The sequence below is a fragment of the Crocuta crocuta genome, unplaced genomic scaffold (genome assembly GCF_008692635.1).
Source record: "Crocuta crocuta isolate KB4526 unplaced genomic scaffold, BGI_CrCroc_1.0 scaffold561, whole genome shotgun sequence".
Classification (NCBI taxonomy): domain Eukaryota; kingdom Metazoa; phylum Chordata; class Mammalia; order Carnivora; family Hyaenidae; genus Crocuta; species Crocuta crocuta.
In genome coordinates, this window is record NW_027530529.1 from 1709676 (window position 1) to 1722439 (window position 12764).

A 12764-nucleotide genomic window follows, 5' to 3' on the forward strand; every position below is an offset into this window, starting at 1 on the left:
AGTTTATTTGAAACTGGATTTTATACGCACACACACTGCAATCGTGTTGTGATACACCAGAATAAACCCGTACAGGTCCACTGCCTCTCTAAGAACAACTTGTTGCCAACTAACATTGGCAACCAAGGGAGAAAATCAGTGAAAACCTAGTGTTCCATATGATTAAACATTCATTCTCTCTTATTTTTTAAGATAAAAAGTAAATATAGATAGATGCTCTAATACTTCCTCCCTGTACCTCATGGATCACATTGGGCACCCACCTTGGGACCGCGGTACTTACTGCGCTTAGAGTTATAATGGTGTGTGTTTGTGATTTCTTTGAATGAGATAATTGTGAACATGCTACATATTATTATATTCAAAAGTTACCCTCTAGTTGTGCTTCATTCTTTTTAACTAATTTCAAAGCGCTTCCTAGGTTTCTTTCAATGACCTTAGGCCAAAGTGACAGAACGAGATCTAATCACTTAACTTTTAATGTTTCTGACTCACTGGAGGGCAGGGAACTGGACTGGATCTTCTCTTGAGGCATCTAAGCTCCCCAACTGTCCAAACTTTACCACTGTTCTTTTACCATAGAATCAGAAACTCCGTGCCATACAAGTCATCCCCTGTGGGATCCCATGTCTCCAGACAAAGCCCATTGTCTTCAGCTTGGCATGGAAGACCCTTCAGGATGTGGCCCCCGCTTGCCTCTGCAGGCTCCATCCCATTTTGCCATTCTCATACCCTGTGTGACTGCCATGTGAAATCACGTCTCACACCTTGTCCTGGCATGTATTTCCATGCCTCTCTGCCTTTGTCTATGCTAATTCATCTGCCTCACATGTCTTTCTCATTCCTACTAACCTCTCCTTTAAGGCCTGGCTTTCAGTGAAGCTCTTCCTTATTTCCTTGGTACAAAGAAGTCACTCCTTCCTTTAGTGAACAAAGAACAATGTATCTATCCCACTAAAGCATATTTGTTAATTCAAAGGTCTCATCTTCTTTTCTAGGTTGCCAGTTCTTTGACCTTTGCAACTTCAGTGCTCAGCACAGGACTAGGCTTATATGACACATTCAGCAAATGTTGAGGAGAGAAAGAAATGAATGTCACATGAATGAATGAAAAAAATGATGAAGGCAGAAAAAATGAATACAGTTATTTCAATTAGCCCAAAGGAAAGGATAGATCTGGGTTGAGAGAAGAGAAACTCAGACAGAGCCCTGGTAAATAAGAGCAGGGTTCTGTTATTGGACCTTTAATTGAGCACCTACTATGTACTAGATAGACGGTGCTGGGTAGTATTTACTTATCCGTTTTCTTATTTACTTATGGAAACTGCAGGAGGGCAGCACCTGTAGTTTCTGTTTCATTTCCTATTGCATGCTAAGCAGTTAAATACATAATGAACAATAAATGAGACACAATCTTCATGTCTGGGGAACTCAGAGTCTGGAATGAACATCATCTGACTTAAAAAAAAAAAAAAAAAGTCGTATCTGGAAGTAAAACCAGTATGGGGTAAAACCAGATGCTTCCAGCCACGCCATGCCAGCACGACCTACAACATTCCCACAGCTAGAACCAAGCACCGGGCTCTGCCCAGGTAACCTAATATTTGTTCTTCCATTTGGAATTGGGCTCAGTGCAGACTCTACCAGAGGCTGCCAGATCACTTGCTGGGAATATGGAATAAACATCCCAGGAAAGTCCTCCAGTTCATTCAGAAAAAGCTTCTTCTCTCAGACTACTTTGTACATGTCTGGGGAGACAGAAGGAGAAACCCACAATCTTCTTCAGATTAACAGAAGTGTAACTTTGAAGCTAGAAGTGTCCTTGCGGTGACTGGATCCAAGCCCCTCATTTATAGGTGAGGCACGTGACATCTGGAGCGGGGCCGGGACCTTCTCTATCAGACTTCAAGGCTGGGACACCGACAGGTCTGCTGCGGTACCCTGACACCACCTGGGGGCATCTGGTGACAACATGGTCTTGCAACTACTAGCGTCTCCTGAGCACCCCGGCTGTACCTCGGCAGAGCCCAGAAGCCACCCATCTGTGACCTCCTCGCTTCATGTGGCTGTTGAGTCCTGCAGATTCTCAGGGGGCATGAGCTTCTGGGCTGCAGCTCAGATCACCCGAGCCTGAAAGCAACCTGAGTGCTGAGTGCTGATACTTTTGGCTCAGTCATCTCCCACAGGAACCCTCTGGAATATTTTTCTGCTGGCTGACGAAGGTGCACACAGGTGCAGAGCCTTTGACTATTCATAACACTGTATGTCAGAGAGACGAACCCATTGCCTGTGGCAAAGGAGAAGCAGGACTGAGGGAGACTGGCCAGTAGGGATCATTTTCGAGGAGCAAGTCTCCTGCCTGGTTTGGTGCTTAGAAAGAGCGGGGACATAGACGTAGAAGCTATGACGCATGTCCACCAAGCCTGTTCTCTGTGCTATGTATCCCGGGGCCTGCTGCTAAGAAGAATTCTCAGGTGATGGTTTGTGCTGTCAGAAAAACTTGCGGCACCTCTGCTACAGTGTGTTCCAGTACAGTCTCGGTGTACAAGTCCATTCAGGGACTGTGAGTCCTGTCTTCCTGTCAGAGCTCAGGACGGGTCCTGCTTTCACCCGGAAAAGGGAGACTTCTGTTGTTCCACCCAGAAAACAGAGACAGGGATGGACCACAATGAGACCCGCTTCCTAGGCTGGGGAACAACGGTGGGCAGAGATGCAGAAAGGGGCGTGCAGAAGGTCCACCCAGCAGGCTGAGCCTGAGGCGTGTAGCAATTGACAGGTGGTGTGTAAAGGCAGCAGTCATTCAAGGGACAGGGGAGGAGGGTCGGACAGAGGCACAGCCACAGCGCGGTGGCTCCTGGGGGTGGCTGGATGTGGAGGTCCCGTGTGTGCCCAGGTTCCTCAGCAGAGTGGGGCCGGAGCTCCAGGACCAGATATGGCAAGGGTGGGAGCCTGGCAAGAGAAGGCAAGGCTTGAGTCCTTGCGTGGCAGGGGTCCCGGGTTGCTAGTCTCGGGAACTGGGGCATAGAAAGTGAGGCTAGGATTCTGGGACACAGCAGAAGCCCATTTTGCAGAGCTGGTAAGCCAAGGCTCAGATGGTAGAGCCACTGCCTTCAATGCCAGAGACTGAGCAGCTGGGGCTGCTCTAAGCCTTTTCTTCAGATTGGGATTGGTGCTAGAGGCCCGCAGGTTGGATCCACAGGGTCTCGTAGGGTAGGAGGGGGAGGCGGAGGTGGGGGCGGTAGGCAGGCGCAGCTCTCTCTCCTGCCAGAGAGCACTGTCCGGAGGTAGAAGCTTCTCTCCACATCACAGTCCCTCACTGCGGGGCTCACTTACAGCCAACTTTTGATGCCTCCAGCATCATACTAGAGGGCTGGTCAGACTCACTGCAGAGGTATTTGGTAAGTTGTGACCCTAAGAACACCACTGAGGCCAGTCTTAGTCATGGGATGCACAGATTTCCAATATTTTTCCTTCTTAATGCTTGAAATTTATCAGGGTTGCCTAAAGTCCCTGATTTATGAACTCTGGAATTACTGTCTGAGAGAGCCCTCCCTGAGGACCTAGGAATGTTTGCTCCTATCTTGCTGAGCCAAGAGCTTTCTCTGACCGCAAAGTTTCCTCTTCTACCACAGAGCTGAAGATCTCAAGGTCCATTCACCTCTGCCTGCCACGGTGCTACGGCATTTGCATCAATTCTATGACTACATTAATACGCTTCTGGCTAAGATGCTCATTTTTCCTCTCAGTTTTCATGGTGACACTAAAACCCATACAGATACTAATGTCCTTGCTAACGCTGATGCTCACTCTTGCCATTAGTGGACAAGGGCCACTAACACTTATTGAATGCGTACTGCCCTGACACATAAGGGTTTTACATCTCATTTAGTCCTCGGACATCCCCGTGAGGTATGGATTATTATCCTCATATGACAGATGGAAAAAGTGAGGCATAGAGGGAGGCTTGTTCAAGGTCACAGCAGCTAGCGAAGGGTGTGCCTCTGAGGCTGGTGCTCTGAAGCACACAGACTTCCTGCACACCAGCTTTACATCATGCTGTACGGTACTGGGTTGAAAGTCAGGAGCGGCCGGGGTTGTAGAATTGTCGCAGCATCATGCTGTACAGATTTCCGAATGGAAGATGCTGAGATGGGAATAGAAAGGACCAGGCAGGGGACGGAGGCTCGGCACATTGGCTCCAGGGGCATTCGGTTAGGCTTCTTGCTGGCCCTGCCACTTATGAGCCCTGTGCCTTTGGCCAGGTCACTCAATTCTCCGTGCCTCCGTTTCCCGTCTGTAAAAGAAGGGTGATGAAGTCCCTGTATCATCCGGTTTGGAGGGAGATGTAAAGGTGTTACTACTTAGGAAACGTACAAAGTATTTCCAACAATGTTGACATATACAATATCCTTGGGAAACGTTAGGTGTCATCACTGAATGCGCGCTACATGCCAGCCACTGGCTTTCAGGTCTTTTATCTCATTTAATCTCCCAAACAACCTGTGGGGTGGGATTGGTGGCCCCACATTACAGATGAGGAAATGGAGCCTCGCTTGCCCAAGGTCGTTTGCTCTCATTTGCCCAAGGACTTGAACGCGGGCTCTCTCCCCATAGACCCCGAGTGGTTCTGGCTTCAACACGGCATCCTCTGCTAATGCCTCCTGTGATGGACAGCTAGGCACAAGCACAAGCTACGGAGCAAACGGAGATCGTAATTCGGTTTTGAAATCAATAAAGGGATGATCAAGTGGCAGAGGAGGAGTTGTTAGCTGCTCATCAGGATGATGTGAGAAGTTGCTGCCTGCATCTTGAATTAAATTCACCTAGTTGCTTTATCATCATAAACATTCATTTCAATGTGGGGAGGGATTTTTTAAAAACCAACATGAATAATATATAACAGCTGACATTTTGGAGGAAGCAGGATCTTTACCTTCTTCCATCTTCCGTCAGGGTAATTTATCATTGTCTTTCTCCCTGCCCCCTCTTCTTAAACTGATGGGGTAGCCTGTCAGCTCAGCTTGTTCTGAAACGCAGGAGTATAATTCAATAATAAATTCACTCAGAAGCCAGCTGTCAGGAAGCTGGTGTTTATTTGAGCTCCATTAGATGGTCTCTACCGCTCAGCCTCTCTGAGGGCTGGCTGAGGGCTGTCGAAGGCTTGGGGCTTGGGGATGTGGGTGGGGTGGCAGGCAAGTGCTCTTCTGGAACACGCAGCCCCTGGTCCTTGCATGTGGCTTTGTCTGCAGTGTGCTGGGAAATGATTATGGTGAAGACATGATCTTTTTTCCCTCCTTTCCATTTTTTTTTTTTCCTCTTGGAAACCCTGGCTTTCAAAATTCCTGGAAACTTTGTGTCTTTTTTTCTTTTTTTAATGTTCATTTACTTCGAGAGAGAGAGAGAGAATCCCATGCAGGTTTTGCACTGTCAGCACAGAGCCCCATGTGGGGTGTGAACTCGTGAACCATGAGATTGTGACCTGAGTCGAAATCAGAGTTGGATGCTTAACCAACTGAGCCACCCTGGTGCCCTGAAACTTTGTGTCTTTATAAAGGATCTGAAGAAAATTCTGACCACTTACACAGTATCAAGCTTATTTCATATCTCTTTACAGCCAGTTTTAAGTTCTGAGAAGAAAAACTCGGTTCTGGTTAGTGAACAGGTGCGGGGCTGACCTCTCTCAGTTCTGCCCCAAGTCGCCAGCCTCGCTGCATAGACCCCTATGTTCTTCCCTCTCCCATGTGCCCCCTCTGCACTCCAGGATCATATACCCCAGGCTTCCGAAGACCATCTTGATTTCAAATGTTAGAGCGTGTCTCTTGACTTTGGATTTGGAAAGTAGAATCACCATTATTATGTTCCAGCCACATTAACAGTCTCTTAATTCTCTGATTATCCCGGAAAGTCATGCTGGCTCCTCAGTCTAGAATGCATTTTTAAGTCTTGTTCAGCTGAAACCAACATTAAGCAGTGGAGGTTATTCTGTAACACGCACACACGTGCGTACATAGGAACAACCACATTTCATGAGATGCACGTCTTTTTCATGGTGTTGACACTTTCCATTCCATTGTACCCCATTTCCGTTTAAATTTCCTTCTTTTTAAAAAATAGTTTCGACTCACTACATTGATTTCATGATGCACTAATGGGTTGTTGTGAGCTGAAGTGGGATAAATAATGTTTTAATGGCCAACCACCCTCACTAAAATCCTTTGTCTCAGGCCAAAGGCCACATCCTGCTGGAAGTCTTCATTCATTAGTTCACTTGCTGGTTTGCCCACTCATTCCCAGACGCAGCCCTGAGGTGTGCGGTGGGAGTGATGGCCAAGCTTTTGAACTCTTGGGGCACTCTGTCTCTACTTCTCTTCAGGACTCGGCACTGGCTGACTCGCTGATTCACTCTGTGATCCTTGTGATTTAGTCTGTGCCAACTCTGCTTGGCCCTGGGGTTCAACCACTAACAGAGTATGGGATACAAGAAGAGCCCTCACGGTAAGAGGGTATAGATGCGAACCTTTTTCTTGCAGGGCTTGCACAGAGCAGTATTTACCAGACAGGTGTCATGTGGCACCTCTGTTCCCCTCTGAGCCTGCCCAGTGTCCTCTCTCCATAGGGTCTGACCCTCTCCATAGCACATGACCCTGGACCTCCTCTGGGATAAATGATCTAGTCACCCATCCCTCCTTTTTCTGAGTCCCCTGACTCCTCAAGTCTTTTCTCACTGGGCTCATTGTGTCCCGTAAGCTGACATTCACGGCAATGTGCCGATACCCTGCTTTCTTGCCTGAGGAGCTGATAAGCCATTAGACTTAGAGGGGCCCAGAAAGACTTGACAACATCACATTTCTCTCATCAATACAGCGTTCTCAAACACACTGTGAACTGATATTCAAGTAAGTCGGGGGTGGTTCTTTTGTCAGAACTGCTTCCTATAATCCGCTAGCCTGTCCGGCATTGGCAATCCACAGCTATTGGCTGAAGGCATCTGCCTGCCCTGTGTCCAGCCTGTCCTTCCCAAGAGGAGACACATCTAAATTGTGTCAGAGGGACAGAGCTGCCTCGAGTGTTCTCTGAGGGAGAAGTGTCTCATGCTTTCCTCCCTTTCCCAACCATCTGGTTCCAAGCTCCATACTCTGGGTCCTGTTACCTGTCCTCCATCTATGGATGGTCAGCTGGGAATCCATCTTCCACCTGCAGACCTGAGTGGCTCCTTCCTTCGCACACGGGAGGCGCCCTACACTGTATTTCCCCCATGATTCCAGGTGAGGGGTTCCACTGACAGACAGGGTGTAGGCCTCCAGGCTGGGAAAGAAACACGGTCTTCACGCCACCTAATCTGGTGACAGTGGTTCCCTGTCTGCTCTGTCCCTTCCTACTTCAGACCTGCATCAGATCGGCTGAAGTCGTTCACATCCCTACCGCTTACGTGGACTTGAGAACAGGGGCAGAATGTCAGGTCGAGCTACTGTACCCGTCACACCTGTATGAAACCCCTGCTCTGGGCCAGGCACCGGGCGGGGCTCCGGGGCACAGAGAAGCCAGAGGGGGCCCTCCTTGCTCCAAGTCCTCTTGGCAGTGCTTCTGCTTCAGTTGTTAGTCAAGCTCCGTGCTCTCCTCCAAGGAGTCCAGTCCGGCCTAGAGCCTACTCCGCGTGGCTGGGACCCTCACGTGCCGAAGCGCTGCTGCCCGTCCTCCCCTGGGGGCGACCCCTGCCCCAGGGCCTCTGGCATCAGCAGGGGTGCTGCACAGAAGCCCCTCCCCCCTCTCCCATGTACGTCCTGGTGTCAGCCGTGGCTCTAGAGAACTTCCTAAGTTTTCATCTCAGCCATGGGGCCAGGCCTCTGAAGAGAGGCCTTTGGGGGAGAGCCCTGGCCATGGAGGGGCGCTCCAGTCAGTCCAACCTGGCCTTGAATCCTCTCCCTCCTGGGGCACCAGCCGGCTCCCACGTGGGGCTCCCTGTTCCACGGCTCGGAGGCTGTGGTGTGAAGAACGGCGACTCCTGGGCTGCCTGTTGTTGCTGGGCTCAGCGACGCTGCCAGTCTCTGGGTGACAGCTGCACTGTGAAGCCCGTCCCACGGACTCACACACAGGAGGGACCCGCACGTAGGTGGAACGCGCCACGGTGCACGGGGTGCAGGAGCATGTGGGCTTTTTATCAGGCGCAGGGGCCTCGTTACTGCTGCACACAGTCACCAAGTCAGGGCTGCCTGCCCATCAACCCCCGCCCCTCCTGGAGAAGTGCCACTGGATTCCTCCCTAAGGACCCCAGCCGACAGTGGGCTGGCAGACGGCTGCCTTTTCCCTTCCTCAAATAAGGATTCAACACCTCGTTCCTCTCTCTGAGGCTGCTGGACTTCCCTAGAGGGCAGGTCACTACCAGGTTGTACTTCCAATTAAAAAGTGGAGCTGGAAGCTCTTTTTAACACCATCACCACCACCACTGTCATCATCGTCATCATTCAATTAGCAGGCATTTTTGGTGTGGCCATTATTAGGTTACAACTGTATGTACTTTTTTTTTCTTTCATTTAATTCTTATGGCAACTCTACAAAGTAGACATTATTATCTGCTCTTACAGATGAGGAGACTGGAGCTCAGAGAGGTTAAGGAATTTGCCCAAGGTCACACAGCTAGAAAGTAGATGCAACAGACTTCAAATCCAGTTGTCTGATTCCAAAGCTTGTGTTTCTTTTACCAGGCCATGCTGCTGCCACAAAAGCTACCATTTACTGATCACCTCAGTACCAAGTTCTGTGCCAGGTGCTTTATTCCAGTTAACCCTTTCAATGGAGTTCACGAAACAGTCACCATAATTGCCAACTTATAACTGGAGGCCCATGCACAAAGGCTACATCATTTCCTCTGAAGCCACACAGACTGGTGGGAGGGAAAGCCAAGATTCAAACTCTGGGCACTTTCTATTAAGCCACCTTCCTTCATATGAAGGTAAGGAAAGTAAGTAGCAATCCAAACTTGGCATGAGATTTCACTTTATCCCAATTATGCTTGTAAGCACTAAATTGCTGGCCCAGATCAAGATAACAATACCCTGGGGGCAGTCCAACGAGAAAAGCATCTGATGCCTCATGTTTTCAGGCTTCTGATCGCTTGGGCTTGTTTTCCATAAAAATCTGTCTGGAGATATTCTGTGGTGATAGATAGCTGTTCCTTCTGAATCCAGACCAGCGAAGAGCACGGACATAACGATTTGACAAATATCAGGTAAAAGGAGTTTTCACAGTAACATTCAGAAGCTTCTATTTACCCATTCATTTGTAGAGCGAATCCCATCTTCCAGGCCTTGCCCTAAGTATGATGGGTTTGGAGAGATGAATGGTCTCTGCTTTCAAAGCATCTGTAGTTTAACTGAAGGTGACAGATCCATAAACAATGATCTGGGAGCCGACTTCTCTCCTGCCTCTGCTGCTCATCTGTAATATGATTTCTGGCAGATGATTTAACCTCCCTGGACTCGGAATCCTCAGTACAAAATTAAGTAAAATGGATAACGTATCCATCCATCCTTCCTCTGTCCATCCCTCCCTCTCTCCTTCCTTTCTTCCATTTCTTCATCGTTCAGGTACGTTTACATGTAGTTTTGGGCATCTCCTGAGCACTAAAACGAGCAAGATGAAGTCCCTTCCTGGAGGACTCGTTTTAGACGGCTGACGGGCGTTTAAACATATATTTGTTATGTTAAACCACTTGCCCAGAGCCACGGATCCAGTGGTGGCGGAGGCAGGGTGTGGAAGAAACACAAGTCGGCGGCGTGACTCCAGGGTCTGTACTCTTCCCTTCTGCTGAGAGCTCCATTTCTCCCGGTCCAGGTTTCTCAAGTTCCCTGCCTGACAGGCACCTTAGGGCAGGTCAGACGCGCTGGAGCCACAGTACCGAGACCTGCCATCATCTGTGGCATGTAAGCAGCAGGCTAAGGGAGACCCCAGAACACATGCAGGAGGCATGGTCCCTGCTGGCACCGACCAGGATGGCATGCTAAGGGTACCCCTTAGGCACAAGAGCCAAGCAGCCGTAGTCCTAATCAGATCCCATAATGGGTCCACTAAAGAAAGGCTGAGCACAGACTGTTCCCCTTGGAAGGAATCATATTCGAATTTCCGGTTGATGAAAGGAGCCCAGAAGCACACACACAAAGTCACACGATTGACTAAAGGAGCAGGAAGCTTCCTACCCAGGGACAAAAGCAGCATTTCTGACCAAGATCAGTGAGTAGGTTTCTCCTCTCTCTAGCTCAGCTCCTGGCTCTGTTGCTTGACCAGCCTGTGAATTTGGGAAGATCATTTGATCTCTGAGGTTCGCAGTATCTGGGCGGTAAGGTGAAAGATTTGCTGGACTAGCAAGTACTTTTCATCCCTAACAAGGTTACACCCTGAATGCTTTTACTCACTCCTGTTAGGTGCCTCTCCTGCTGGCTCGAGCGCCCCTCCCCACCTCACCTTCCCCTGTCCTGTGCTTGTGGGGAGGGGGCTGGGCAGTGGGAGGCACATGCCCTGGACACGCCCCCCTCCCGCCCCGCCCCAGGCCTGCAGTGTGAAGCCTCGAGCCCGGGCTCCTTCCGTCCCGGTAGCGAGGCCTCCTCCTTGCATTCCCAGTTACACTCCAGGGAGGATAACGCCGCCTCCCAGGGCGGCTTCCCAGGATTCCTTCACAGGTCCCTGCCCTCTTCCCCTCACTCATTCTCGGGAGCCAACTGCTGGGTGCTCCTGGTCTCGACTCCTGCTTGCTGCTGACTCCCAGAGAACAACGCCAACTTCCGTGTGAGCTCCAGAACTGCTTAGGAACCACCAGCATCCCTGGGGTGTCCTCCTGAGGTGTGTCTGTCCCTTGCCCTTAGCGTGCTCAGGATGGAGGTCATCACCTTGCTCCCAACCTTGCTGCTGCTCTCAGGTCCCCAGCCTGGTGACACACCACCATCCATCTCCCAAGGCCTCTGGGTAAGAGGCTCCTTTCTCCAGCATTCCTCAGGCCCAACTGAGGACTAAGCCCAGCTGATATCCCCTTTATTATTATTATTTTTAAGTTTATTTATTGATTTTGAGAAAGAGAGACAGAGAGCGGAGGAGGGGCAGAGAGAGGGAGAGAGAAAGGAGGATCCAAAGCAGGCTCCACACGGTCAGCACAGAGCCTGACTCAGGGCTCAAACTCATGAACTGTGCGTGAGGTCATGACCAGAGCTGAAATCAAGAGCTGGATGCCCAACCGACTGAACACCCAGGTGCCCCAACTGCTGATCTCTCCCTTGAAACAGACCTTGAGGACAGCCTTCACCCTTCCCACCCCCTCATTACAACCCCATTGTCCCTGCAGGGAAGGACTCTGGCAAAGAAGTCACGGACATAGAAGGGACACGATCTGTAACTGCTGAATTGAACTGTGCTGACCTCCTAGAGAAAACTGCACGTAAGAGGCGCCTCTACATGGGAAGGCGTTCAAAAGAAATTATTATAAGTCTCTCCTTCTTGGATACTAGGCCTCGTTCATAGACTCTGGTCTGGGGAGCAGAGAACAGAGAGCTGTCTTTTGCTGGCTCCTGTCCCTGAACTTTGAGGGCCCTGGTCTCTGCACAGCCGTTCCCTCTCCCTGGAACACCCTTCCCTCGCTGGCCGAGAGAGCCACTTTTCATCTTTAAGATTCAGTTTTTAAGTCGCGGTTTTCCCCCACCCAGGAGTACCTCCTCTGTTCCCAGAGTCCCCTAGGGACACACTTCTTTCTGGCCTATCACACCAGGGTTCTTTTTGTCCCCTGAGCAGACTGAGAGTGGCCAATGAGCAGGGACTGTGCTCTGTTCACCTCCCTGATGCCAGCACGGGACCTGGCACAGAGTGGATCTCAGCAAAAAGCTGTCCAGTGGGGGACACAAGTGAAAATGTGTGGAAGGCTGCACGGGCAGGTGGCCTGGCATGCCAGCGGGGGCGCCCCCACCCCCTCGGTCTCTGGACAGCAGCTCTAAGGCTGAACAGTGAAGTGCTTCCGCGGGTCTGGACACCGCAGAATCAGTAAGAGCTGACTGCAAAGAGGGTATTGATCCAAGACTCCCCTGGGACCTTTGATTTCTCACTCTCTCCATCTATCACCCAGTGGGAACAACGAAACTTTGCTCATTAAGATTCCAAATGCCTGGGATAGCAGTTTTCTAAATGTGGGTACCTGAGGCTGCTTCTCTGCTTCCCCTGACATTCCATTAAGAACCCTATTGGCTTCCTTCCATCCCCCTCCTCCCTCAAACGCGGCCCTCGAGGTGATTCAGTTCTCCCGCAGACAGCCATGGCTGGAGCTGGGGCCCTGCAGACTCACCCTCCGTCAAAGGGGTTCTCCCCGGGAATGATGTGTGTGCTGTCCCTGCCCACGAGGAACCTGATGCGCTCGTAGAAGGAGTGCAGATTCTGCTGGGACACGGGGGCCGGTGTCTCCTGGATGATGTTCAGAGGGTCGGGGGAGCCCAGGCACAGCGGGTTGACTTGACAGAGGGGCTGGAGGCAGCAGTCGGGGTCCATGCAGTCCATCAAGCCATCTGCGGGGAAGACAGAGCATGAGGTTGATAGCGCTATGTCCCACGAGCCACGCTTGTCCACCAAGCCTTCATTCGCTTCTCTGTTTGCCGCTCGCTGGAAAACTTTAAGTGCCTGACATAAGCCAAGGAGTTTGCTGGGGATCAAGGAGATCCGGACACTTCAGATTTGCTCCCAGACCACCAGTCTAGCAGGAGAGACAGACAAGCAAGTGTACAGTGTGATATGTGTTT

The 12764-nt window shown here is 50.4% G+C and overlaps 1 protein-coding gene across 1 annotated transcript in view; it reads right to left on the bottom strand.

The window, feature by feature from the left end:
- The window catches only part of TENM4 (teneurin transmembrane protein 4), a 380776-nt gene that overhangs the window by 79372 nt on the left and 288640 nt on the right, over nucleotides 1-12764 (bottom strand). The window contains exon 15 of the mRNA XM_077767572.1: nucleotides 12317-12533. Coding sequence (XP_077623698.1) covers nucleotides 12317-12533 — 217 coding nt within the window. The remainder of the gene's footprint in view (nucleotides 1-12316; nucleotides 12534-12764) is intronic.